Source organism: Pseudopipra pipra, chromosome W (assembly GCF_036250125.1).
Source record: "Pseudopipra pipra isolate bDixPip1 chromosome W, bDixPip1.hap1, whole genome shotgun sequence".
Taxonomy (NCBI): Eukaryota; Metazoa; Chordata; class Aves; order Passeriformes; family Pipridae; genus Pseudopipra; species Pseudopipra pipra.
The window spans coordinates 7,779,643-7,806,926 of record NC_087580.1 but is presented as its reverse complement, the minus strand read 5'-3'; the positions used below and the strand labels follow the sequence as shown (position 1 = coordinate 7,806,926).

The 27,284-nt window shown below is 55.6% G+C and overlaps 4 protein-coding genes and 2 long non-coding RNA genes across 6 annotated transcripts in view; 2 read left to right on the top strand and 4 right to left on the bottom strand.

Moving 5' to 3' along the window:
- Positions 1-27,284, top strand: part of LOC135405841 (zinc finger protein 239-like) — a 264,939-nt gene that overhangs the window by 45,637 nt on the left and 192,018 nt on the right. The window lies entirely within an intron of this gene.
- LOC135405240 (uncharacterized) lies at positions 2,959-3,611 on the bottom strand. Its single transcript, XR_010425819.1, has 3 exons — positions 3,438-3,611; positions 3,187-3,312; positions 2,959-3,094 (listed from the first exon to the last, which is right to left on the bottom strand). It is a non-coding gene; the product is annotated as an uncharacterized LOC135405240 (long non-coding RNA).
- Positions 3,679-5,624, bottom strand: LOC135406493 (uncharacterized). Its single transcript, XR_010426291.1, has 3 exons — positions 5,468-5,624; positions 4,606-5,113; positions 3,679-4,487 (listed from the first exon to the last, which is right to left on the bottom strand). It is a non-coding gene; the product is annotated as an uncharacterized LOC135406493 (long non-coding RNA).
- LOC135405845 (ankyrin repeat domain-containing protein 7-like) lies at positions 14,625-16,661 on the bottom strand. The gene is made up of 4 exons (XM_064640432.1): positions 15,859-16,661; positions 15,333-15,447; positions 14,914-15,087; positions 14,625-14,825 (listed from the first exon to the last, which is right to left on the bottom strand). Exons 1-4 carry the CDS (start codon positions 16,074-16,076, stop codon positions 14,715-14,717), a joined length of 618 nt encoding a protein of 205 aa, XP_064496502.1. The 5' UTR covers positions 16,077-16,661; the 3' UTR covers positions 14,625-14,714.
- Positions 20,415-21,723, bottom strand: LOC135406274 (zinc finger protein 239-like). The gene is made up of 2 exons (XM_064640698.1): positions 21,717-21,723; positions 20,415-21,262 (listed from the first exon to the last, which is right to left on the bottom strand). The coding sequence occupies exons 1-2, from the start codon at positions 21,721-21,723 to the stop codon at positions 20,415-20,417; spliced, it is 855 nt and encodes a 284-aa protein (XP_064496768.1).
- On the top strand, positions 24,781-27,207 carry LOC135405847 ((3R)-3-hydroxyacyl-CoA dehydrogenase-like). Its single transcript, XM_064640435.1, has 4 exons — positions 24,781-24,906; positions 25,341-25,540; positions 26,550-26,666; positions 26,985-27,207. Exons 1-4 carry the CDS (start codon positions 24,855-24,857, stop codon positions 27,165-27,167), a joined length of 552 nt encoding a protein of 183 aa, XP_064496505.1. The 5' UTR covers positions 24,781-24,854; the 3' UTR covers positions 27,168-27,207.

Here is a 27,284-nt window from a genome sequence, read left to right as displayed (position 1 = left end):
TGGCTGTGGGGTGGGAAGGTGGGGGTGCAGCCAGGGGTGCCCAGGGCTCTGTGTGCTGGGGCACAGCCCGGGCTCTCAGCCCGGCCAAGGAGCTGCCACGGCCCTGCAGGGAGAAGGTGTGGGTGGAAGGAGTGACCCCTCAGGGCAGGGCTGGGCAGGGCAGGGCAGGGCCCTTCAGCTGCAGGGTCAGGGCTCCTCACAGCTTCAGTTCCACCTCCTCCATTTCCAGGGGCCCTTCTCAGGAAGCACATCCCCCCAGAACACCTCCCCCTTCCCAGCCACCGCAGGGGTCTGGGATCTGCTCTGCAGCCCCTGCCCAGGCAGAGCTGCCCCTGGGCACTGGGCTGGGGATGGCTCTGGCAGCACTGGCAGGGAGCTGAGCTGGGCACAGGCAGGGGCTGCTGGCAGGAACAGCTCCTCACCCGGAGACAGGCAGGCAGGGAGAGGGAGCTGCTGCCACAAGTGCTGGGCAGGGGGATGTGGGCCCTCCCTGCTGTCCCTGTGGCACAGACCCCTTCCCTGATGATATGGTTTGAAGCTGGCTCCCTGCCAAGTCTCCAAACGCTACCACAAGAGTTCCCGCCCCCCCAACCCTCAGGGAGAAGAGGGAGAAAAACAACCAAGAAAAACCCGAAACGAGAGAGAGACAGCTCAAGTGAGATATATAAATATATTTACACCTATGTTACACTTATATACAATTAAAATATATACAATTTCCCAAGGGAAAGGGAAGGGGGAAGGGAAAAGGAACAAAACCAAAATAAAATATATATATATATATATATATCTCCCAATTAGTGGCCCGAGATCTAGTAACTAAAAGAGTTAGCAAGGAAATATCTCACACTTTCCTTGGGACAACAGAGAGTCACTCTGGACCGATCGCCGGCAACCTCCGCCTCCCAAGGTCAACAAGGCCCAACCAGGCCTCGCTCCCCAACACGGCAGATCAACAGCAGGGAACCTGCACCTCCAGGCCGCCGGAAGGAAAGAGAGCGAAGGCCTCTCCTCCTTTCTTCTTATAGTCTGGCTTACGTAAAAATCGTAGGGAATACTGGCTAAATCTGGACCCTTCCTTGGTTACAAACTGGTCACCAAGGAAGGCCTTGCCCAAACCACCACACCTGAGCAGCTCCTCCCTGGGCTCCTTTCCCAGCCTAAGCAGAGCCTGTGCCCTCAGGCCATGGCCCCTGGGCTGTGCATTGCCCTGCAGCAGCCAGAGCCCAGGCAAGGACAAGGCCCCCATTGCCATCTCTCTCTGTGTGTCCCTCCTCCCTTGGCAGCCGCATTGTGGCATTTCCCTGCCATCCCCTGTTGTCTGGGCTGTTCTTCTTCTCACCATTGGCTTTTCTCAGGCAGTGCAGGGGCTTTGGGGTGGCAGGTTCCTGTCCAGACACAAACCCTTTGGGTGCTGCTGTGGGGATGTGTCTGTGGGAGCAAAATGCCCAAGTGCCCTCCAGGCAACTTCAGGACACTCAGCTGCTTCCCTGGGTGTCCTGCAGGGTGTCCTCCAGAAGGGCACAGCTCTGCCATAGTATCTCTGTGCTATCTGGGATCCCCATGGAGAGGACACCTCGATGGTAGAGCCATAGAAATGCTCTGGACAGCTGCAATGATCCCTCTGTGTAGCAGCCTGGGAGAAGAAAGAGGAGATCCTAATCAGGCACCCTGAGGAAAGACAAGGAGTCTGTCAATCTGCCCTTTGAGCCCAGATTCCTCTGCTCCCAGAAAGGCCCTGTCTCTTTTTAAGGGAGCTCCTTAGTGTGATCCTCCCTCAGCTCCAAGCTGCCAGCGAGGGGCGGCTGAGAACAGGAGTGATGGCCAGTGTAGTTCTTCTCTCTGCACTGAGACCATCCCTTTGCCTCCCAGGACCCACGAGATTTCACTTGGAGAACATTAGAAATGTCAGGGATTTCAGCCATCCAAATTTACTTCTAAATGTGGCAAGTGAAACTGTAACAAAACTACAACAAATCCCCTCAGCTCTGCTCTGCAGTTGGGCAAACTGTGAACAGCAGGGCTGGAGATGCTTTGATGTGTCACAGGCACATTTAATCTCAGATCACCCCGTGTCCCGAGTTGCCTCTCACAGCAAGGAGGATTCCTTGGGAGCCTCTCACAGAATCCCTGCTCTCAAAGCCCCCATCAGCCAGCAAAACCCAGAGCTCAGGGGAGGGGGATGCAGAGAGGTCTTCCTAAAAAGAGACACGTTTTGCCGATAGAGTCTGACCTGACTCAGTCCTGCCTTTTCCTCCTCAACAGAAAACCACACCCTGAGGCAGCTCAGAGCTGGAGGCAGCACTGCAGGAGGGGTCTCAGCTGAGCGGAGCAGAGGGGCAGAACCCCCCTGCCCTGCTGTCCACGCTGTGGGATGAGCCCAGGACACGGGGGGGTTGTGGGCTGTGAGCTCCCATTGCTGGCTCCCATCCTGCTTTTCATCCCCCACTATCCCATGGCCTTGGATGCAGGGCTGCTCTCCATCCCTTCAGCCCCGAGCCTGGCCCTTGACATCTGGGGGCATTTGACACCCGCTGGCTCCTTTGATCCCCTTTCCCATCCCTCCCAGAGCACAGGGGAGGTCCAGGTGCTCCAGGGGCTGCCCCGTGTGCCCCTTGCCTGTCCCAGCCCCCAGCAGGGACATTCCACGATGCCCCAACCTGCACTGCTCAGGATGCTCATGGAGGGGGTGAAGGGGATCTCATTTGCAGAGACCCCCAGGAGCCCCCTGAGCCTCTCTGCTCATGGCAGGGGAGCGGCCAGAGAGGCACCGGGTGTGCAGGGGCTGGAGAAGGAGGGGACAGTGACACAGGAATGCAGGCACAGAGATGGGAACACAGCCATGGAGATGGGAACACACATGGAGATGGGAACACACCCATGGAGATGGGAACACACACATGGAGATGGGAACACACACATGTAGAGATGAGAACACACACACAAGATCAAGCAGAGTAGCTTTGCTGAAGGGATTTATTGATCATTCAGGGGAAATGCCCCTGGGCTCTGAGGGAAAGCAGGGGGTTCTTCCAGGGATGATCATCTCCTCATGCCGCTGGAGGGGGACAGGGCACAGGTGTCACCACCAGGCCTGAAAGACAGAGCCCAGAATGTCACCCCCAAAGTCCACTGCAACATGAGAGGGGCCTTGTCCTGACCCCTCTCCCTGCAGTCACTGCTCACCTCAGACATCCAGGGATGCAGCCACACGTTTCTCACCAACAGGACCCAGCACCTTCTCAACCACAGGGGGCTGGGGACAAAGACAGGCTCAGAGACACACTGGGTGCAGTGGGATGTATTGGGAGCCTGGGGGAAAAAATGGGATCCTTGGGGAAGGTGCACTGGGGTATACTGGGGCAGACTGGGATGGTCAGAAGTGTCATGGCCATGTGAGGGGAGGACCCGACTCAGGCAGAACTCCTGGTACCCACCTGAGCCATCTTCAGGATCCCAACGTCCACTAAATGCAGCTGGAGAGAGACCAGGAGCCCTGGCTGGTCACTGGGATGTCCCCGGTGCCAGGTGAGGGATGGGGGGACCAAAGTGTCCCCCAGTTCCCAGACTGGATGCCCTCCAGTCCCCCCGGCCCACTCACCTCCCGCAGTTCATTTTGGGTTCCTGCCAAGAGTGCCTGGGCAAGGAGAGCAAAGGGTTAAGCAGGATTGGTTCCTGTGGGGCTGGGGGAGGGACACGGGTGTCCCCAGCCCCCCCAGCCCAGGGCTGCCCCCGTCTGAGGGCGAAAATCCCTTCTGCTCCCCCTGCTCCCACTGCACCCAGTTTCACCTCCAACCCCTGTGCCTGCAGGGCCCAGGGTGGGGATGGAGACAAGGAGAGCCAGGGGAATTCAGGGCCTGCAGGGAGGGGGGGAGGAGGTTGGGGGGGACCCAAAGATGCTGAACTGGGGGGAACTGGGGAGCCCACGGGACTGGGATTGGGGTGTTGAAGGGGCCCTGTGTGGGATGCAGGGGAGGGGAAAGGAATTCAAGTGTAGGGACATGGGGACTGCAAGGGAGAGGCTTGGTGGGGACAGGAGGAGGAGGATGGAGGAGGACAAAAACGAGGGCACTGGGAGATGGTTGGGAGTGGAGAGGGAGGCAAGGAATGGACTTGGGAGGTACCAGGGCAGTGGCCTGGGTGAAAGGCAAAGGTCTGAGGGGAAAGATGGAAAGAAAATCTTTGGGAATGATTAATGGGAGGATATTTGGGGACCCTGGGTAGGACACAGAGCAGATCCTGGGGAGGAGATGCCTGAGGGGACCAAAAAGGATGGGATGGGAGGCCCAAGAGGTGGGATTTGGGAGCACCATTAAAAGAAACAGGTGGGGGCCCTCCCAGCAATTGACAGTGGACCTCCCTTGTCAGGGATTGCTGAATGGCTTCCTGCTGTTGCATCTTTCATTTCTTATCAAAAATCACCCAAATAGTTTTCAAACAGTGCCTGCCAATGGAGCCTGAAGGCACTCGTTCCATCAAAGCCATACCTGTAATTCAGAGGCATAAATAGAGAATGTAGATTTGTCTCTTAAGGTGCTCTCTCATTTCTACTAGAGGTCAATTAGCATCATGTAAAACATGATCATTAAAATTAAAACCTCTTACCCTTCTATTTCCCTTTGAAAAATAATTCTGCTGTTAAAACACTCACTTCTGTTTGATTGTTTAAAATCAAAATGAATGTGTGTAGTAGTGGACACAGACAGGGCTCCCTCACAGAGAAGCCCATGAAGTATGGGCTGGATGAGCAGACAGCAGGCTGGTTGAAATCTGCTGGCCGGGGTGGTGATCAGGAGTGCAACATCCAGCTGGAGGCCAGTGATCAGCAATTCCTGGTGAACATCTTCATTGATGATCTGGATGATGGGATATAGTGCTCAAGTTTAATGGAGCTGATGAGTTTACATTCCGACTGCAAGGAACATGTTTTCACATCTGAAGCAGGGGATGGGAAACCAGAGACTCACTGTGAACACCGTATGATTTCCAGAGCCTTTCCAGAGCATTTCATTCAAATCCGGGAATTTTGGATTAAAAAATCACGGTGCTCCTCCATTACTCTGGAAAGGGGACCCTGGTCTGTCAGGAGTGAGGACATTGCTGAATCTGAAAGCTGGAGAAGACAACAAGAAATGTGTGACCCTCCAGAGGATGAAAGCCCTGGATGAAGTTGTCAAGAAGTTCAGACCCAAAGTCTTTCGAGATTTACGGTTCTGTCTTAACATTTCTTGTGATTTTTCCCTTGTTTGTCCCCTGAAATTGTTTGATGAAAAATCCCCTTGATGTCTGTATCCTTAGACCCCGCTCCCCGATTGGCCAAAGTTTGCTGCATTGCAGTATTTCCTTTTTTGGCCACCCTTTCCCTAAAATGGATAAACCCTACCCCTTTTTCCCTTATCTAGTTACACTTTGCATGCTGGGGTCCCATCTGGGGTGCCAAGAAGAGCTGTGCTTTGGTACCAATTACCTCTGAAGCTGCTCGTATGCCTTCATAGGCTGCTAAGATTTCCTTCTCCTCAGGGGTGGAATTGGCCTCAGAACCTCTGTAGCTTCGGCTCCAGAAACCCAGTGGTCGCCCTCACGTCTCACCAGGCACCTTTGGCCAGAGGCTCCAGGAGGGACCTTTATCTGCAGCTGCAGAGTAGAGCACATTCTTTACATCTGGTCCTATCCTGACTGCTCCAACAGCCACGGCATGTGCAATCTCTTGCTTGATCTGCCTGAAAGCTTGTTGTTGTTCAGGACCCCACTGGAAATTGTTCTTTTCACAGGTCACAAAGTAAAGAGGGCTCACCATCTGGCTGTACTCTGGGATGTGCATCCTCCAGAAGCCAATGGCTCCCAGAAAAGCTTGGGTTTCTTTCTTGTTTGTGGGTGGGGCCATTGCTACAATCTTGTTGAGGACGTCTGTTGGTATCTGGTGTCGTCCATTTGCCATTTCAGCCCTAGGAACTGGATCTCTTGGGCAGGGCCCTTGACCTTACTCTTCTTGATGGCAAAACAGGCCTCGAGGAGAATCTGGATGATCTTCTGTCCTTTCTCGAAAACTTCTTCTGCTGTGTCCCCCCACACAATGATGTCATGGATGTACTGGATGGATGGATGGGGGTCACAGCATCTCGGTTCCTCCGATACTGTTGCCTGTGTACAGTTGTCGTGGCCGTTGGCACTTCTTGTCCCCAAAGCTCCAGCGATTCCTTTCGTACAACAAGGGGACCAATGCAGCACCACCTCTCCAATTTTAAGTAGCATTTTCGCTGCCTTCACCACTAGGATCATTGTCGTTGAACAATGCAGGGATGGGTTAGAGCTGATCTTGGAGTCCTTGCTACCAAACCTTGAAGGCCACCATCAAGGAAACTGGCTACTAGGCTGTGGATGTCAAAATTAAGGAAAGGAAGCAATTCGTTCCATCCATCTGAACGGTCCCTTACACGATGTCCTGGGACAGGTACAAAACCAGCAAGAACCAGGAAAAAAATTAGTAAAAAGGCTATTGTTATTATTTTTCTTTCTCCTTGTTCCTAAACAAAGCTATGTTTAGATAAACAAAATCCTTCTTGGCAGCTCTCCCAGGAGTGTCCCAAAACAATGGGGGATGTTTACAAAACAAACCTGCTCTTGGCAGCTTTCCCAGACAATGTTCCCACAACAAAACCAAAGGAACCAAAACAATCCCACTTCTGACACCAAAACCATCTGTAGCTGGTTGGAGTTGGCTTCCTGCCAAACCCCACAGACTACAGAAGATTACTACGTGTAAATTTAGGGTAGAACTTAGGTGGGAGGTTCCTGTGCCACAGAGCTCTTTCCCACAGTTTCTCTTGGAAAAGAATGGAGTTCCACAGCTCATTGCTTCCATTTCAATCTTTTTGGCCTTTGACCACTCTGGAAAATCTGTACCAACCTGATGAGCAGAAGTCTTGGGCTTTACCACAGGTGTCTGGGTGGTGTTCTGAGAGCCAGACTTCTGCTCAGTCCCAAACTGATGCCAAGGTGTCCCAGGCCAGGTGAATCCAGAAGTGGACTTGCAGCCAGAACTCCGCTGACAGCGCTGCTTGGGACTGCAGATCTGCTTCTGTGGCGCTCCAAAAAGAGCTTGGTGTTGGCCACTGCAAGTCTCTCAGTAGCTCTGAAACATTCACAAGCACACACAGAGTCATCTTTGGCAGGAAGGCTTTTGCAAAGTTCCCCTCCACAGCCTTGGCTACTACTCGACTTCTAAAAGCCAAGGGCATGAAGAGCGTCCAAAACAAGCACATCCTTTGATCTGAGCTTGTTCACAGGGCCTGTTTCTAAGAAATCACACCGAGTGCAACGAGCAGCCAGTGTCACCTCCAGAAGAACTCTGGGCTTCCCTGGCCTTCTCAAGGAAAGCTCAACCCTCAGACCCGCTGCCAAAACAGAAGCCAAGAAAGAGCCGCCTTATTTTGGATTCACAGAATCCAACTCTCTTCTCCCAGAGGCCTCTCCTTATTCAAACAGGAAAGGGCACAAGATTCATCTTCTCTGTCACCCACGGGATGAGGAGAGGAGAGACTGGCAAAAAGACTGCCTGCTAAAACAACCTCAACTTGAAAAGACACCAACAATGCCAGAGTGGTGCTGCTGTGGGGTTACTGCTGGAACTCTAAAGAGAAAGGAAGACAGGTCTGAGGAAGGGAAGGTTCTGAAGGAACTTTCCCCACAAAGATGCCACGTTCTGCTTTCACACCTGATGCTGGCCAGATGCAGAAAAGGGATTTCCAAGGAAAATGCAGGAGGAAAAAGGAGTCTGTTCTTACCAGTCCAAAAAAGCAGGGACTTACCTTTCCAGTTTCTTGGCGAGGCTTTTTCTGGTTTTGGCTTCCACCAGATACAGCTCTTTGTACTTGTCCACTTCTGCCTGGGTGGATTCTTTCTGAAAAGGTCTTTCTGCTTGGTTGCTTTTTGTCCTTCCCAGTGCACGTTCCAGATCTCTAATTCTGTCTTCTAATTGTTTTTTCAGTGAGTCCACATCACTGGCTCTGATTTCTTCTAAGGTGTCCTGGTGGGCTGCCTGTGCCTGAAGGAGACAGTGCACCTTCAACCACCACAAGAAAAAGAGAGCTCTGCCCAGCACAAAATTGCACACACCCACTTTCAAGGGCCCAGCCTTACTCAGAGAGGCGGTTCTGCCTCCTCACTCCCAGCAGCAACCAAGGCAGAACCCAGGAGCTGCCAGGGCAAACAATTCTTTGCAGTGGGAAAGAAGCCCAAATGAGCACTCTGCTTCAAAGCTCCTAATGAAGAGACACTGGGTCTGTAGGACAGGGCATGTCCAAAAGGATTCTTCAAAGACAAGAAGAGCTTCCACATCCACCTCCACCCCCTCACCCACACCACTGGAATTTCAGTGACTCCTTTTCTGAGCACTTTCACCTCCTACAAGGACAAAGCAGCACCTGTAGGTCTGGCCATGACAGCTGCAAGTTGCCAAACCCATCCCAGGATGAGCAGTGAGAAGCAGAGCAGCGCACAGAGATCCCCCCAAGCACTGCAAAGTGGGAATCTGCCTTGGGCAGCCTTTGGATTCAGGGACCTGCCAGCACATTCCACACCCATGACAGCACTCCTGCCCAACCAGATTGCCTTCTGCCACTGCCTTCAGCAAAGACAGAAGCTAACCCACAGAATACAGGAGCAAAAGAAAAAGACCAAAACCATGGCCACAAGAGAAGTTTACGTAGTGCCTGTGGACACTGGGGAGAAATTCACTTACTTGCAAAAACTCATTGACTTCCTGGAGTTTTTGTCTTATTTCCTGGTCTGCTTGTTCTTCCACCTCTCTTTTGCACTGTTCTAGTTGGCTGCGATCCACCACGTTGGTCTCCAAATGATGGTGGAGTTTTGCCAGCTCTTCTTGCAGCTGGCATTTGTCCATGGCCAGGTTCTCGCACTCCCCACGCAGGGCAGACAGCTCTTCTTGCAAAGCCTGATTTTTGGCTTCCAGTTGCGTGCACTGTTCATGTTCCCTGTCCAACTGCTGGGAAAGTTCAGCAACCTGCAGACAGAAAGAACAAAAAAGGAACTCAGCGTGGTGTAAAGGCAGTGAATTCTGGGAAAACCTCAAAAGGGGGTGCCCAGGGAGACTTTATTCATCATCTGCTGGCTCAGGACTAGACACAAAGTGCAACCAGGCTTTTCTTTTCCAGCAAGAACAGCTTTCCCATCATTTGCCATAGGATTCCTCAGCTTCCCATCCTTTTGGAGTTCCTCATGCAAAAATGCTCCAAGCTTCTGGACTCCAAAGGAATGACTGCAAAGGCAGGAAGCCATTCTACAGGGATGCCTTCAAACCCAAGCGTGGCTCTGACAGACGCCGCTTTAGCAACGGATCCGAGTGACGAGCGGAGAAGGGATCAGAGGTTCTGTGCCACTGCTGCACAGGCACAGCAGCCTCAACAGCACTGCTGGGAACAGTCCTTCTGGCTCCCCGCCACAGGATGGGCTGAAACAGCTCCCCGTGAGCAAGAAGGGACAGATTTTCCCCTGGGAGGCCCCTGTCCTCCTTGGGCCCTGGGCAGCAACAACACTGTGCAGAAAAGCCAAACCTCAAGTGCCTCCTGCTCAGCTCGTGCCTGAGACAGGGCTCAGGGGCTGATGGTGCCCTGCCAGTGACAGCGCTGTTCCTCCCCTCTCTGCCAGGGCAGCAATTCATCTGGCACACCCAGAGGACGCTGTCACAGCCTCCCTCCAGCTGCAGCCAGGCCTGAGCTGGGCCCCACTGCTCTCAGCCCATGCACGTGATGTCCTGCCAGGACGGCAGACCTGCCCATCCCTCAGGCCCAGCCGGGGGATCTGCACTCTTGGCTGACCCCGCTCACTCTCAGGGGACCTGTTCTGCTCTTCTTGCTCAGGGCCTGTGGGACGGCTCCCTGGCCCTCAGCTCACGCACCCTGCCAGGCTGGCTGCCACTCCTGGCTTGCCCCTCCTCTGCAGGACAGCCTGGCCTCCATCAGCCCTTACACCTACTGCTTTGCCCTCAACATTTCCATCTTTCCCCAGAAGGAGAACTACCCTGGATTAGTTCGAGTCATCTCCCACTGGAACAGCAGGAGGAGCATTAAGAAAAGCCCATCACCTCCAAAATGCAGCCAAGGGAAAAAAAACATCCACATGACAAGAAATAGAGGGAAAGCATCCCCCAGCTTTCCAAAGAAGGAACACCACAACCAAAGAGCCCCACCCAGAGCGCAGCTCACCTCTCTTTGGAATCTATCAACTTCCTTGACCTTTTCAGAATATCTCTTCTTCATTTCTTCCAGCTGGGACTGACTTCCTTTCTCTTCATTAACCCGGAGTTTCCTCCTCTCTATCCTCAGAAGCTTTTCCAGCCTGCACAGCAAATTAGTCAAGAAAACCATGAAACACAGGAAGAACCAGCCTTTCCCCCACAGTCTCACAGAAACAGCACAGACAGCATCCAAGCCTAGAATGGCTTGGCTTGGCAGGGACCTTAAAGATCATCCAGTTCCAAGCCTCCTGCTGTGGGCAGGGACACCTTCCACCAGACCAGCTTGTTCACAACCCCATCCAACCTGGCCTTGAACACTTCCAGCCATGGGGCATCCACAGCTTCTCTGGGCAACCGGTTGCAGTTCCTCACCACCCTCACAGCAACCAATTTCTTCCTAGGATCAAATCTAAACCTACTCTCTTTCCCTTTGAAGCCATTCCCCCTTGTCCTCTCACTACCTGCTCTTTTAAATGCACTCTCCTCATCCTTCTTGTAGGCTCCCTTCACACCGCAAAAGGCCACAATTAGGTCACCCCAAAGCCTTCTCTTTTCCAGGCTGAAGGGTTGCAATTGTCCCAGCCTTTCCTCCTAGCAGAGGTGCTCCATCTTTCCAAGCACCTTGGTGGCCTCCTCTGGACTCAGTCCAACAGCTGGAGGTCCTTGCTGTGCTGAGGAGCCCAGAGCTGGATGCAGCACTCCAGCTGGGCTCTCCCAAGGGCAGAGCAGAGAGGCAGAATGCCCTCCCTCCACCCGCTGGCCACGCTGCCTTGGACGCAGCCCAGGACACAATTGGCTCTCTGGGCTGCGAGCGCACATCGCCGGCTCATGTCCGGCCTCTCCTCCAGCCCAAGGGCTTCTCGGCAGGGCTGCTCTGCCCCTCTTCATCCCCCAGCCTGCACTGATACAGGGGCTGCCCTGAGCCACGGCCAGCAGCTTGCACTGGCTCTTGGTAAACCATCAGCAGATTGCCATGGGCCCACTTCTCCAGCTGGTCCAGGGCCCTCTGGGTGGCATCAGCTGTGTCAACCACACCCCTCAGCTTGGTGGCAGCTGCAAATTTGCTGAGGGCGCATTCCATCCCTTCCTCTGGATCATTAGTGAAGACATTAAAGAACACTGGGCCCAGTCCAGACCCCTGAGGGACACCACTCGGCACTGATGGCCCTCAGCACTCTGAGCCATTGATCACCACCTCTGCATGGCACTGTTCACCCAATTTCTTATCCATCTAACAGTCCACACATCCAGTCTGTCTCTCTCCACTTTGGAGAGAAGGATGTTGTGGAGGACTGTGTCAAAGGCTTTCCAGAATGACAGGGAGATGACATAGGTAGCCCTTGTCCACTGAGGCAGTCACTCCATCTTTGAAGGTCACCAGGTCGGTCAAGCAGGACTTGCCCTTGGCGAAGCTGTGCTGGTGCTTCCAATCACCTCCCTGTCATCCACGTGCCTTGACAGAGCTTCTAGAAGGATCTTTTCCATCACCTCCCCAGGCACAGAGGGCAGGCTGACAGGTTGGCAGTTCCCAGGGCCCTCCTTTCTACCCCATTCAAAGATGGGCACAGTGGGTTTCCCTTTTTCCCCTCACCTGGGACTTCCCCTGACTGCCACGACTTTTCAAACATCAAGTGTCTTGGCAACTCCATCAGACCCTGGTGGCCAATGGAGGGCAATAATGCTGGCCAGATGGAGAAGATGGATTCCCAAGGAAAATGCAGGAAGAAAAAGGAGTCTCTTATTACCACTCCAAACAAGCAAAGACTTACCTTTCCAGTTTCTTGGCAAGGCATCTTCTGGTTTTCACTTCCTCCACATACAGCTCTTTGTACATCCCCATCTCTCCCTGTGCTGCTTCTTTACGAGAAGCACTCTCTTGTTGGGTGTTTTTGATCCTCTCCAATTCACTTTCCAGATTTCTAATCCTTTCTTCCAACTGAATTCTCATGGAAACACAATGACTGTCTCTGGTTCGTCCTAATGGGGCCTGGTGGGCTGCCTGTGCCTGAAGGAGACAGTGCACCTTCAACCACCACAAGAAAAAGAGAGCTCTGCCCAGCACAAAATTGCACACACCCAGTTCCAAGGGCCCAGCCTTACTCAGAGAGGCGGCTCTGCCTCCTCACTCCCAGCAGCAATCAAGGCACAACCCAGGAGCTACCAGGGCAAACAATTCTTTGCAGTGGGAAAGAAGCCCAAATGAGCACTCTGCTTCAAAGCTCCTAATGAAGAGTCTGTGGACACTGGGGAGAAATTCACTTACTTGCAAAACGAGGCTGACCTCTTGTAGCTTTGCACTTCTTTCCTGGTCAGCTCCTTCTGCCACCTCTCCTGTACACTGTTCTCTTTGGCTGCCATCCAGCACCAAAGTCTCCAAATGGTGGTGGAGTTTTGTCACCTCTTCTTGCAGCTGACATTTGCTCTTCTCCAGTTGTTCACACTTCCCAAGCAGAGTGGACAGCTCTTCTTGCAAAGCCTGGTTTAGGGCCTCGAGCTGCATGCCTGTTCCAGGCTCCATGTCCAGCTGCTGGGAAAGTTCACCACCCTGTGCACAGAAAAAAAAAAGAAAAGGAAACTCAGCATGATCTAAAGGCAGTGAATTCTGGGAAAACCTCTCAAGGGGGTGGCCATGGCAACTGTATTTATCATCTACTGGAAAGGAGCCTAGAAAACACTTGAAAAATTCCCCCACAGAAAGAAGAAACTTTTGACCTACTTAAGAATTTGGGAGACACTTCTGGCAGCAATACTTCTGGGTCCCTTGGAGCTCATGATGAAACTCCTCATTTAGAATCTAAGAATTCCTCCAGTGTCCAGCACACCAAATACCCTCAGGGCTTTTGTAGCAGCTGGGGAAAGGACCAGGCTGCTTTCTGAGCAGCCTCTGCTGAGGAGAAGGCAGAAACTGAGCTCCCCAGGCTCTCCAGGAAAACTTCATCTGGCAATTGCCCCACAGAAATAGGCAACTAGGCTCAAGAGTCACAGAAAGGGAAATTTAGGACCAGCTTACTGAGGCAGAGGCTTGCAGGGCTCTCGGAAGGGCTTCAACGCTCTCGCTTGGCTGCTGGACAGTGCCTTCCAATCTGCTGTTCTCACTGGCAAAGCTTAAGAAGAAATACAGCTCTTATTACCAGAAAATCCAATGCCAGACAAACTGTGCTAAGGAACAGAAGCCACAGCAGAAGTGTCCTTCAAAATCCCACTGACTGTCCCCCTGTTTCCACCCAATCCCCCAAAGCCACAGACCCCTCGCTTCACTGGGTTACTCTCTTACTCTTGCGCGTCTTCTTCCAGGAGGTCCTGCAGTTCCTGGGAGGAAGTTATTGCTTCTCTTCTCTTGGCATCCAAGGCAGTCTTCAAGTCAGGAACACAATGCTCAGACTGAAGATGCTTTTCTTCCTCCTCCTGCAGCTGTAAAATCACGGGAAGAATCCACAGTTGTCAGGGGAGCTTTTCCAGAGAGGAGCCAGCTGCTGCTGAAGAACTCAGGTGCTGCATGTCTGTGTGCATCCCCTCTGCCCAAAGAACTGCAATCCATTCAAGTCCCTTCAAAGCTTCACTTCTACTCCCCAATGAACACAATGAACACTGGTTTGTCCGTTTTCAGGATGGATAGGAAGCAACAGGCACCCCCAGGTTTCTCCCTGTGGGGACAGGCTTTCCATACCTCCGCGCCAGCCCTGTCCAGCTCCTCCTGCAAGCGCAGATTATCTTCCTCCAGGTGAGCCCCATGGCTTCCAGGAACCACAAGAGCAGTCCTAAAGCATGCAAAATTTCATCGGAAACATGTCTGATCCTGCATCAGTTTTCCCCTGCTTGCTCCCAAAACAGCTCTTCCCCCCTTTCCTACAAGCTCCGGGAAAGCAAAGCCAAGTCCATGGAAGCATTGGAGAATTTCTCTTACAAGGGGCCTCCCTAAAGCAGCCTCAACTACCAGCTCAGGCCATGCTGTTCAGGGCTCCTTGCACTGCTCTTCAAAGTGCCCCCAGATGCGGCTGCACAAACTCCCAGGGCAAGCCCTTCGACCCCCTGACCATCTCCATGGCAGGAAGTTTTCTCCTTCTGTGCTCGGAGCCCCTCGTGTCCCCTGGGACAGTGTTGCTTCTCTTTCCCCCAGCGCTTCCCTTCAGAGCACTGAACGCCCCAACTCTGCCGTGCCTCAAACCCCCCTGGCCTGCAGAGCAGCCACGCTGCTGAGCTACTGGCAAGTTTCCCCGGGGCTCTGGCTCTGGGTGTGGGGAGGGCACCACAGACAAGGCTTTCTTGCAGACCTCAGCGGGCAAAGGACGAGAGCCCCTGAGGTACGAGAGCAGCCAAGGGCAGACCTGCATTCACCAGTCCCACGGGGAACTGCTTCCACGGGGCTGCTCCTTCTTTTTCCCAGCTCATTGCCACGCCCCTCGTCTGGGTCCCACTTGCAGACTACCCAGAACACCCGGGGGCTGTTTTGACAAAGCCCTCACCTTTCCCCCTGGGCTTGAGCAGGCCTGTCAGCTGCTTTGTTCACAAGGCACTCCAGAATCTCCTCGTGCTGTTGCAAGGCTGCAAGTTTCAAGGGGGTAAATCCCCACTAAAAGGAGAAAGAATCCCCATTAGAAAGACGCAGACAAGCTCTGCAGCTGTTGGAAAGAGCAGCTTTAGCCACGTGCCAAGGTTACCTGGTTCTGAGCATCACTGTTGGCATGATGCTCCAGTAACAGCCCTGCTACAGCTGTGTTTTTAGAGAGCACAGCCAGGTGAAGGGCAGTGTTGCCGTCAGCATCTGCCAGATTGGGGTCGGCACCGTGTTCCAGCAGAACAGCAACACATTCTTCCTGCTCCTGCTGGACTGCCTGGCAACAACACACCAAAAGGGAAAGGCTTCCAACTTTTCCATCCCCCTCTGTCACAACGCCCTCAGCTCCTGAGTGCTGCCATAGAAGACCATCTGCAAAGATCAGCTAACAGAGGCTGTGCCCTGCCCATTGCAATAGGTGTGTTTCTATGGCCCTGCCCTGCAAGGAATACTGCCAGACACCTCCCCTTTAACACCCCAGCACTGAGCCCCACCTCCAAGCTCAGAAGGCATTCCACACACCTTCATCAGGGCTGTTCTCTTGAAGTTGTCAGCGAGGTTGGGCTGGCTGTTCTTTCTTAGCAGATATCTGACGACATCTGCATGGCCATTGGCTGAAGCCAGATGCAGAGGTGTCCTAAAAATTAAACAGACGCTCTTAACCCAGACAGACAAAGGACGAGCCCAAGCTGTGTCTCTACCCAGCCCCCTGGGGACCCTGCCCGGACTCTGCTCCTCCTGCTGCTGCTGCTGCTGCAACCCTGCCCTGATGAGCCAGAGGGCAGAAGAGAACAGGTGAGGGCTGAGCAGCTGCAGAACAGCCCTGCAGCGAGAGCACGGCCAAGGGGCAGGTGGGCAACACGCGTTTGCAACAGCGCTGGAGCCCGGCCGGCAGCTCCGAGCAGTGAAAAGCTCAAGAGTTCCCTGTCCCAGCTGACAGGGCAAATGTCACTTTTCAAGCCTTGTCCTTAAGAGAGGGCTGCCGAGGACTACTGCAGCTTGGCTCAGGAGCAGCCAAGGTGTGCCATCAGCGTGGCCCAGAACTCACCGCATCTCCTGGTCTGGCCTGTCGATGCCGACTACCTTGACGTACCAGCGCCAGCGCCTCAGCCAGCCCAGGTCACCGCGGGCGGCCGCGCGGTGCAGCCTGCCCAGCCCCTGCTCCCGGAGCTGGGAGGCGCTGCTGGAGCTGGTGGCAGCCCAGGGCTGCCCACTGGGGCTGCTGGAGGGCGACTGCCGTCGCTTCTTGCTCAGAAGCCACGGCATGGCCCTGCTTGGAGCTCCCAGCAGCAGGAAGGGCAAGAAGGCCCCGGCGGGCTGCCGGGAGCCAAGTGGGGATGAGGAATGGGACGGGGCGAGGTTTAGGGGGAGGGTGACAAAGGGGGCGAGAATAAGGACGGGCACAGGGTAGAAAGCACAAGGCAGACGAGGTCGCCCTGCGCAGTGGTCGTGGCCTGCAGCTGCCAAGACGGCGATGCAGGCGCGCAATGCTCCCCGAGCGGGATGTGCTGCTGCTCCCCGAGAGGCTACAGCAGCTCTGGGCGCCGGCTGCGGGCACCAACAAAGCCGTGCCCGACTGGCGCCTGTGGCGTCACAATGGCTGGTGGAAGGCTCAGCACGTCAGCGTGGGGTGTGACAGAGGCCACGGGGCAGGGTGGGGCCGGGCGGGACAGGGCAGGGCGGGGCAGGTGTGAGGGCGGCCCTGCTGGGCCTTGTGGGAAGGAGGCGGCCTGGGCCTTGTGAGGGCGGCCGGCGGGAGTGGGCACTGCCCCGCCTCAGGGCGCCCCGGGGCAGGGCCCGGGACGCTCCCACCGGGCCGCAGGCTGCGGTAGGCGCTGGAGCAGCTCCCGCATCACCCGCTCTGGCTTTTTGCTTCAGCCTGGAGCCGGACTGCCTCTGGACACACTGCCATCAAATGAGGCTCAGGACGAAGTGGGGCCACCACAGCTCTCAAGAAATGCCCACCCAGCGCTCCAAGCCTTCCATGCCAGAGTTCCAGGACAATTCCCCAACTCCTTTGTCTTGTCCCTCTTGAAGAGCAGACACCTCACCCCCCTTCCCCTCACAACTGCTCTCTCCTGCTGCTTTGCCAGATGCCAACAGTGAATTTCTGCTCTGCTCCTCCACCAGCCAACGGGCAGCACACAGCAGGGCAGGAAGAAACTTTCAAACACATCTTGTCCCACTTTGTCCCAATGACAACACCAAGTGAAGGACCAGAGGTTTTGCACCAGTTTTCTCAGGGGAGGGACACTACAGTGGACTGCAAGCAGGCTGAAGAAATTTCCCTTTTTTTCTGCAGGCTACAAACTGGTCTGCTTCCCACAGGATCAGGGATTTGCCTGTGTTTATGGCTACCAGGAGCTCACCCACTATCTTCTGCCCAGAACACAAAGAGGAGGGCTCGAAAGCACTGCAAGAGTCTGGCAACTGAGTAGCAGCAATAGCTCACCTGGAGGCCATGATCTTAACACCACTGTGCTTCAAGCCTTCCCAGAGGAAGGGCACACATTTGCCTGGCCTCTGGGACAGGCTGAAGATGCAGCTGTGAGCAGAGCTGAAGGGAGCAGAGGACAGCTCTGGCTCGGCCTTCAGGCCTGGCTTCTCTTTCAGCCTTGAAGATGTCTGCTGGACTGATTTGCACTCAGAGCAAGGGCAGAGAGAGAAGTCTTAACTCCCGGCCCAGGAAGAAAGCCTTAAGAAGCCTTCAAAAATATGACTCTTCTCATCCCTCCCACCTAGGCCCAAAGAGCTCCAATTCTGTCACCAAACGCAGCAGTTCTCCTCAAATGTCGGGACAGTTGTGGCAGCCGTGCCCTTTCTGCCAAAGTTGGACAGGTCCCCACCTGTCCCAGAGGCAAGCAGAGGGAAGAAGAGGGGACAGCCTTGGGATGGGGGAATGGGAGAAGCAAAGCCAGCAGGGGGAACAGAAGAAAACGACGACACATCCTGGAGTCTTGATGGCGACTGCCGTTGGTTCTGGCGGAGGAGCCCCTCTATGCTGTGTGTGCTTTGGCACAGGCTGCACTGTGGGTATGGCCCTGCTCTGCTGGTGGCCACTGCTCACCCTCTGCACAGAATCACGGAAAGACTAAGGTGCTCTAGTCCAAGGCCTGTTTTGGAACAGGGTTTCCTAGAGTCAGTTGTCCTGATCCCTGAAGGTTGGGAAAAGCCAGGAAAGACATAGGCAAAGAAGACATTCAGTATTTCTGCTTTTTTCCTGTCCTGTGGAACAAGCTGCCCTATCTTGTTGAGAGATGGGCCCACATTTTCCCTGCTTTTCCTTTTGTCACCTACAGACTTAAAGAAGTCCTTCCTGTTGTCTCTGACATCACTGGCCTGATTCAGTTCCATTTGGGCTTTGGCTTTTCCAACTTCATCCCTGCATGCCCAGATAAGATTTCTGTTTTCTTTCTTTGCCTCCACTCTCTGTAGAGATGGGGGAAATAAACTGGGGGATTTGTTCCCCAGTGTCATGGGTTTACTTATTCTAAAAAACCAAGGGGAATTTTCTTTCCCCTGCTGCCTGTGGGGGAGGGATGTTGAATGGGGAGGACAGTTTTCTGCCTTGGGTGATTACCTACCCAAAGGAGCTGGCTGGCAGAACTACATTCCAGCCTGACAGCTCTCCCTGGGGCAGGGGGGGGGCATGAGGAGTTTTTTTCTCCCCTCCTCTCCTTGGAAAGTGGCACTTCACTTTTTGCCTTAACGGAGGCAAGGGGGGGGTGTGTTGGAAAAAGCTCTGAGGCCATTTTGCTCTCGACCTGATCATCTGGCTGCTCTCCGGCCTCGGCTTGCCTGCACGCTGCTCTGTCTCCAGCCCCAGTCTGCTCAGATTCCATCGGAGAGTTTTGTGCTCACCAACGAAAAAAGGGGAGTCCTGACCACAGCCAGGCACAGACAGCGTGAGTTTAGTGGGAAAGAAACCGCCCTTCTTTCCCCTTTTCCCCTTCCCCTCCTCGTTGGGGGAAAATCTCCATTTTTGGCTTTTGCTGCGATCTGGGGCCCAACAGCGCCCCCTGCTGGCCAACACCCAGCACTGCAGGCCCCGCCCCTCCAGGGATCCAACAGTGCCCCCTGCTGGCCAACACCCAGCACTGCAGGCCCCGCCCCTCCAGGGATCCAACAGCGCCCCCTGCTGGCCAACACCGAGCACTGCAGGCCCCGCCCCTCCAGGGATCCAACAGCTCCTGCCAACCGGGATTGGAATTGCGCCAGAGCACAGGGAAGTATCAAACTGTTTCCTTTGTTTGAAGGGGACTTTTTGGGCACAGGATTATTGTTTAGTTGGTTTTGTGTTCTTTTGCTGGTTTTGCCAATACACAAATATCCTTTAATAAAGGGCTGTTATCTCTTCCTTTTTTCCATACTTCCTCGATTGGAGCCTCTTAATTTTGGATTTACAATTGCTGAGAGAGAGGACTTTGGTCTACTTCATCACTCATCCTCCTTAGCAAAACATTCCAGTCTCTTTACACTCAGACAGGAGGGTAGTGGAGTGGTTTCAACAGGCCCCTGGCATCTGGCCAGGGTAAAACCACGACACAAGGGGAACCAGGAGGATGTGGAGACCCCGTCACGGGAGAGTGGAAGGCTCAGACTAAGTTTTAAAAAGCAAATCCTTGCCAGAGAGTCTGGAGGTGCAGAAAGGACTCCCTGGCTTTCTGAACTCCTTCCCAGGGAAGGGTTTGGGTGCAGCTGAATCCTCTCTTAGCCCCAGACTGTGTTCACAGTTTAAATTTAAAGGAATTAAAGAGCTCTTAAACCACTTTGTCCCACAGGTTTTAATGATGGCAAAACAAGAATATTTATATAAGATGAAAAATGTACTTTATACAAATGATCAGACAAAAACCCTTAATCAGAACTATTTACTGCACAACAGAAACACTAAAACAATATAAACACTAAAAGTCTACTAGTAGAGTCTAATACAGCATAAAGCAGTACAGGGCACTGGAACAAAGCATTTATTGAAGCAGTTCTATTAAAGCTGGCAAACAGAAATAATTATTAAGTAGAGATCTGATGTAACTCACCCAGACCAACACTCATGGGGAGATCTCTTCCTCTCAGCCTCGAGGAGTGACCTTGGAGGGCGTCCCCAGCCAAGGGAGGAATCTCCACACACCCCCCAGGGAGGGTTTTGTCAGAAAGAACCCGACTGCATGAGAGGGGACTGGACTTTTTATAGGATAAAGTGATTGAGTGCCAGGTCCACCTTTCCAGGCCAGCTCTCAGCTTATCTGTCAACTCAGACTTCAACCAGCAGGGTGTGTGTTCAACGCTGGACCAACCAGGATGGTTTGAGCAGAGTTAACACCGAGACAACAGCCTGGCTCCAGCAGTTGATCTTGCATGACAGCTTGATTATGAGCTTGATTGGACCTTGGGTCTGGCCAGGCTGGGACTATCCTGCCACAGTCCACCAGCCAGGGGTCTTCCCAATGTGGGTCACTGGGAATGTGGGTCACCTGTTCCCAAGGTGGGTCACTGGGAATGTGGGTCACCAAGCCTGTTCCCAAGGTGAGTCCTCCGACAGGTGATGGAGTTGGAGCAGCAGATGAAGCTCTTCCCGCAGTCGAGGCACTCGTAGGGCTTCCCTTACTGGTGGGTCCGTTGGTGTCTGGTCAAGTCAGAGCTGTGGGTGAAGCTCTTCCCACACTCCGCACACTTGTAGGGCCTCTCCCCGCTGTGGATGCGCCGGTGGGTGACGAGGGTGCACTTCTGTTTGAAGCCCTTCCCACAGTCGGTGCAGCGGAAGGGCCTCTCATCCGTGTGTGTCCGCTGGTGCCTGAGGAGATCTGAGCTACTCCGAGACCTCTTCCCACACTCCCCACACTCGTACGGCTTCTCCCCCGTGTGCGTGCGCTGGTGGGTGACGAGGTCAGAATTGTATGTGAAGCTTTTCTTGCATTCCCCACATTTGTAGGGCCGAGGCCCCCGTTCCCCAGTGTGGATCTGCTGGTGGCGGATCAGGCGGGAGCTGACGCTGAAGCCCTTCCCACATTCCAAGCACTTGTAGGGCCGTTCCCCCGTGTGCACCCGGCGGTGGGTGAGGAGGTGGGAGCTATAGAGGAAGGTCTTCCCACATTCCTCACACTCGTAGGGCCGTTCCCCTGTGTGGACACGCTGGTGGGCGAGGAGCTTGGAGCTGCTGTTGAAGCTCTTCCCACATTCCAGACACCTGAAGGGCTTCTCCCTGCTGGGAGGCTGCTCAGAGACCACCAGCTCACAGCTCAGGCTCAAGCTCCGGCCGCCTTCCTGGCACAGGCTGAGTCTTTCCTCCACAGAGCACCCTGGGCTGGCTTTGGAGCCCCTCCTCCTGAGGGATCTCCTGCCCTTTTCCTCCCTGCTGCCTTCCTGCGCTGTGGAGCCCTTCAAAACGGCCTCTCCCACCAGGGTCTGCCGGGGGGATTTGTCCTCTGTGCCCTCCGTCCTCAGCTCGGGGCCTGGGGCAGGAAGGAAGGACAGGGAGGGGATTTGCCTCTGGCCCAGAGGGAAGGGGGAGGAGAAGGAAGATGGAGAGGAAGGAGGGTAGAGAAGAAAAAAGGAGAGGAAGGAATATGAAGGGAAAGAACAAGAAGAAAAAGAAACACAGAGAGGAAGGAAGAAGAAGAAGAAAGGAAGAAGAAAGGAAGAAGGAAGGAAGAAGGAAGGAAGAAGGAAGGAAGAAGGAAGGAAGAAGGAAGGAAGAAGGAAGGAAGAAGGAAGGAAGAAGGAAGGAAGAAGGAAGGAAGAAGGAAGGAAGAAGGAAGGAAGAAGGAAGGAAGAAGGAAGGAAGAAGGAAGGAAGAAGGAAGGAAGAAGGAAGGAAGCAAGAAGAAGGCCCAGAACTGGACACAGTACTCGAGGTGTGGCCTCACCAGTGCCAAGTACAGGGGAAGAACCACTGCCCTGGTCCTGCTGGCCATGCTGGTCCTGAGAGAAGGAAGGAGCAAGGAGACAAGGAATGATGAATAGGAAGGAGAAGACAGAACAAAGAAAAAGGAGAAAGGAGAGAAAGGAAGGAGAAGGAAGAAGGAGAAAGGAAAAAACATGAGGAAGGAGAGGAAGGAACAAGGAGCAGGAAGAAGGAAGGAAAAGGAACAAGGAGTGGAAGGAAGAAGGACAGGGAGGGGATTTGCCTCCGGCCCAGAGGGAAGGCCAAGGACATCCCCCCAAATCCGGCCCCGGCAGGACGGCGGCGGCAGCGGGGTTGTCCTGCAGCCGGGGGCGATGCTGGGCTGGCAGATACAGGACAAGACAGGGCAAAGAGGCACTGACTTCCTCCTCACCTGCCCGGGGGGCCCGTGGCATCTTCCTCTTCCTCGCAGCCTCCTTCATCTGGCCAAGCTTTGGGAAGGAGAAATCCTGCTGTGGGGGGAAAAACAAGAGGTGAGCACATTGGGTTGGGGGTTCCTCCCGCCCAAGTCCATCTCTAGAAGTCACTGGGCACCCTGTGTCCATAAAAACCTCCTAAACATCAAGTTTCAAAAAAAAAACCACAGACCTTCAAGGTTCAGACCAAAAACACCCTTCCAGGAGTTCCCCCTCTCAAGTTCTCCACTTTGGGGTTCTGGGGGTCCCCCCTCTTTCAGCTGCTGGGGGTCCCACGTGTATTGGAAGTCCCCCCTCTCCAGGGTCCCGCCCTCTCTGGGCTGCTGAGGGTCCCAAGAATCCCAGGGGTCTTCCCACTTTGGTATTCTGAGGAACCCCCTTCTCTGGGCTGCTGGGGGTCCTGCAGTTTCCCCCTCTCCACAGTCCCTCTGCTTAGGGATGAGGGGGGTTTTGGAGGCCCCAGGGGTACCTTCTCCCCTGACTCTGCTTTGGGGTGCTGGGGCTCTCAGGAGTCCCCCTTCTCTGGGGTCTCGCCCTCTCCAGGCTGCTGTGGGTCCCAGAAATCCCGGGGGTCCCCCTTTTCTGGGCTCCCCTTTCTCTGGGGTCTCCCTGGCTGGGCTCACGGGGGTCCCAGCACTCTCCCTTCTCCAGGCTCCCCACTTCAGTGTCCCAGGGCTCCCAAATCTCCCTGTCTCTCCAGTTCCCCACTCCTGCCTTATCCTGCAGGGTGCTCCTGGAGTGGCCCAGGGACCCCCTGAACGCCTCATTCCTTGACACCAGATCCCCCCTGCACCCCCTTATCCAGACCAGGACCCCCTGCACCCAATTCCCTGGCTACAGAACCCCCTGCACCCCCTTTCCCGGCCATCCTGCCTCTCCCAGACTCCCTTTTCCTTTACCCTGGCACTCCCTGGACCCCCATTCCTGCCCATCAGGACCCCCCTGCACCTCCTCTCCACCACTGGGACTCTCACCCCCTTCCTCAGCTCCAGGACCCCCCTGCACCCCCTTTCCCAGCCATCCCACCTCTCCAAGTCCCCACACCCTCCCTTCTCCTTCACCCTGCCACCCCCTCCACCCCCACTCCTGCCTTTCCCACTCCCCAACCCCTCCTTTCCTCAACACCCGGCACCCCCCGAACTGCCCTTCCTGCACATCCCGGCTCTCCCCACCCACTGAACCCCCTTTCCCTCACACTGGAGGCCCCTGCACCCTCCTTTCCTGGACACAAGGACCCGAGAGACCCCCTGGGCCTCCTCTCCCAGTCCCTACATCCCCCCTTTTGCCTTCCCTCTGGGACACCCCAAACCCCCATTCCTGGCCACAGGAACCCCCTGGCACCCCCTTATTCTGCACTAAGACCCCCCTGCAACCCCCTTTCCCGCCCAGCCCGCCTCTCCCAGCCCCCAGGCCCTGCTTTGCCTTCACGCTGCTACCCCCTGCACCCCCAGGCCTGCCTTTTCCACAACCCACAGGACCCTTTTCTTTGGAACACGGGGGGACCCCCTGAACCCCGGTTTCTGGCCATTCTCCCGACCCCCAGGACCTCCCTTTCCCCCACACCGCCGACCCCTGGCCAGGGGATCTCCCTGGACCCCCCATCCCACCTCTCCAGAGCCCCGCACTCCCCTTTCCTCGGCCCTGGCATCCCCCAAAACCCCCTTCCCCAGCACTCTGCCCCCCGACAGCCCCAACACTCACCCCAAAAACACTCCCAGGCTTCCCCCTCTCCCATCTCCCCACTTTGGGGGGCGGGAATTGGGGAACTCCCGCCTCTGTTGGGGACAATCAAAGAGTTCCCGACGCGTGGCCGGGGCCTTTGTTCGGCCTGCCGGGAATTCCCAACAAACATCCCGGCCCCCATCAGCCGCTGGGGCCCGGGGGTCCCTCCTCTCCAGGGATCGAGCTGTGGGGACACGAAGGGACCCCCACGGGAACCCCTTTGCCGCTCTCCCACCTCCCCTTCTTCCCCTCTCCCACCCTTTGCCCGTCGCCCCCCGCTGCTTTGGCAGTGACCCACCCCCTCTCTCGCTCACTTTGGGGCTCCCAGCCCCTCTTCTCCTTCCCCTCTGCCCCTTTGCCATCGGGGCCCCCAACTCACCTCGAGCTCCCGGCTCGGGGGATGGAGCGGGGGGAGGAGGAGCGGGCAGAGGCAAAGGAGGAGGAAGAGGAGGAGCATCGCCCCCCTGAGTGGGCGGGGAGGGGGAGCTCGGTGCGATGAGTTGGGGGTGTGCGGGGGGTTTTGGGGGGGATGTTTGGGGCTGAGCCGCAAATGGCCCTCGGGGGGACCTCGGGGGGTCCCCGGGAGGTGGTTTGGTTTTGTTGGGGGGATCCCGGGGTGGGTTCCCGGCAGAGGCGGGAGGTGGGCGGGGGGATGCGGGGACCCCCCCGCGGTGGGGGTCGGTGTTGCGGGGTCAGGCCCCGCCGCCCCCATTGTCAGCCCGGTGCCGGCGGGGGGGGACGCGACGAGCCCCTTTTTTAGGGCCCCCGGAGTGGGGAGAGCAGAGAGGGGCGACAGCGGAGCTGGGGGACCCCCGGCAGCCACGAGGAGATTCAGGTGTTTATGGGATTCAGGTGTTTATGGGAGGGGAAAAATCAGGGAAAAGGGGGGAAAAAAACCCGGGCAAGCCGAAAAGCTCCGGCTGGAGGACTGACGATAGAGTTGGTGCGGGCAGAGCGGCGCGGCGTGCGCGCCTCCGTCTCGGTTTTCACTTCCGGCGCCGCCATGTTGGGGAGGTCGGCGGGGCGACTGGCGGGGGTCGTGGCGCTGGTCACGGGTGGGTTTTGGGGGGGATTTGGGGGAGTTTTGGGGGTGAGAGGGAAGGGCAGACCACCAGGGGAGGAGTGGGGGGGAACTTAGGGCGGGGAGACCGCCGGGAGGGACGCTGGGAGGGGTTAAAGGTGACACTGGTGATACTAGGAGGGTCACTGGTGATACTGGGATGGTCGCAGACCCCTCTGGTGACACTGGGGGAGGTCACTGGTGACACTAGATCCCACTGGTGCCACTGGGAGGACACTGGGAGGGGTCACAGACCCCACTGGTGACACTGGGGGGGTTATTGGTGACACTGGGAGGGGTCACTGGTTAAAGTGGTCCCCACTGGTGCCATCGGGCAGTCATTGGTCCTCCGGGTCGCCAGGGGGCGCCAGGGGCGGTTCCCATACCCCTCAATGACCCCGGTTATTCATTGGCCCTCCGAACCGCCAGGGGGCGCCAGCGGCATCGGCCGCGCCGTGAGCGGCCGCCTGGCCCGCGAGGGCGCGCGCGTGGCCGTGGCCGATCGCGACATGTCGGGGGCGGCGGCGACAGCGAAAGGGCTCCCCCGGAACTGCCCCCCCGACCACGGAGCTTTCCAGGTGGATGTGGCCGATCCCAAAAGCGTCGCCGGGATGGTGAGGGGGGTGCAGGTAATGTCGCCGCCACCTCCCCCCCACCGGTGACATGTCGCGATAGTGTCACACCCTCCCCAGTGTCCCGCAGTGTCCCTGAGTGACCCCCGATATGCGCAATGTCGCCCTCAAAATTCCCAAATCCACCCCAAATCACTCCCAGAATTCACAAATTCCCACAAATTCCTTCCTATTCCCACAAAATTCCTGGGAAATCGCAGCCAAACGGCCCCAAATTGCAGGAAAAGCCCCCCCAAATCCACCCAAAATCGACCCAAATCCTCCCTAAATCACCCCAAATCACCCCCAGAATTCCCAAATCCCCACAAATCCACCCAACCCAGACCCAAATCCAGCTCAAATCACCTCCAGAACTCACAAATTCCCCCAAAACTTGCAAATTCCCAAAAACTCCCCCAAAATTCCATCCGATTCCCACCAAATTCCTGGAAAATCGCAGCCAGCCGTCTCCAAATTGCAGGAAAACCTCCACAATTCCCTCCAAAATCGACCCAAATTCCCTCGCATTCCCCCCAGAATTCCCAAATCCCCAAAACTAGACCCAAATCCACCCCAAAATCACCCCCAAAGCTCCCAAATCCCCGTGATTTCCCCAAAACTCACAAATTTCCTCAAAATTCCATCCGATTCCTACCAAATTCCTGGGAAATTGCAGCCAAATGCCCCCAAATTGCAGGAAAAAACCCCCAAATCTGCCCTAAATTAACCCAAATCCACCCCAGAATTCCCAAATCCACCCAACCCAGACCCAAATCCACCCCAAAATCACCCCCAAAACTCCCAAATCCCCACAAGTTCCCCCCAAATTCCCCAAATTTCCATCAAATCCCCACCAAGTTCCTGGAAAATTGCAGCCAAACGGACCCAAATCCCAAGAAAACCTCCCTCAAATCTGCCCCAAACCAACCCGAATCCACCCCAGGATTCCCAAATCCACCCAAAATGGACCCAAATCCTCCCCAATTCACCCCAAATGACCCCTCGATGTCCCCAAATGTCCCCCCAGGAGCACTTTGGGGTTCCCCCCCGTGTCCTGGTGTCCTGTGCCGGGATCACCCGCGACCGGATGTTCCTGGAGATGGGAGAGCGGGAATTCCGGGAAGTGCTGGGGGTGAACCTGGAGGTGAGAGGGGACACTGGGGACATTGGGGGGACATTGGGGGACATTGGGGGACATTGGGGACATTGGGGGGACATTGGGGACATTGGGGGGACATTGGGGGGACATTGGGGACATTGGGGGGACATTGGGGATATTGGGGGACATTGGGGGACATTGGGGGGACATTGGGGACATTGGGGGGACATTGGGGACATTGGGGGACATTGGGGGACATTGGGGGACATTGGGGGGACATTGGGGACATTGGGGGGACATTGGGGACATTGGGGACATTGGGGGGGTTGTGCCACCCCCGATGTCCCCCCGCTGCCCCCCCAGGGGACGTTCCTGGTGACACAGGAGGTGACAAAGGCCCTGGTGACATCGGGGGACCCCGGGGGGGCCTCCCTGGTCCTCGTGGGCAGCGTGGTGGCCAAGGTGGGACCCCCACTTGTCACTGTCCCTGTCACTTGTCACTGTCATTGTCACTTGTCACCGTCAGTGTCCCCGAAATGGGGGTAAAAGCCCTAAAAATGGGGATAAAGCCCCTGAAAACGCCAATTTTGGGGAATTTGGGGACAGCGGGGGGGTTCTAGGGATGTCCCCTCCCCCCCTTTGTCATTGTCACTTGTCACTGTA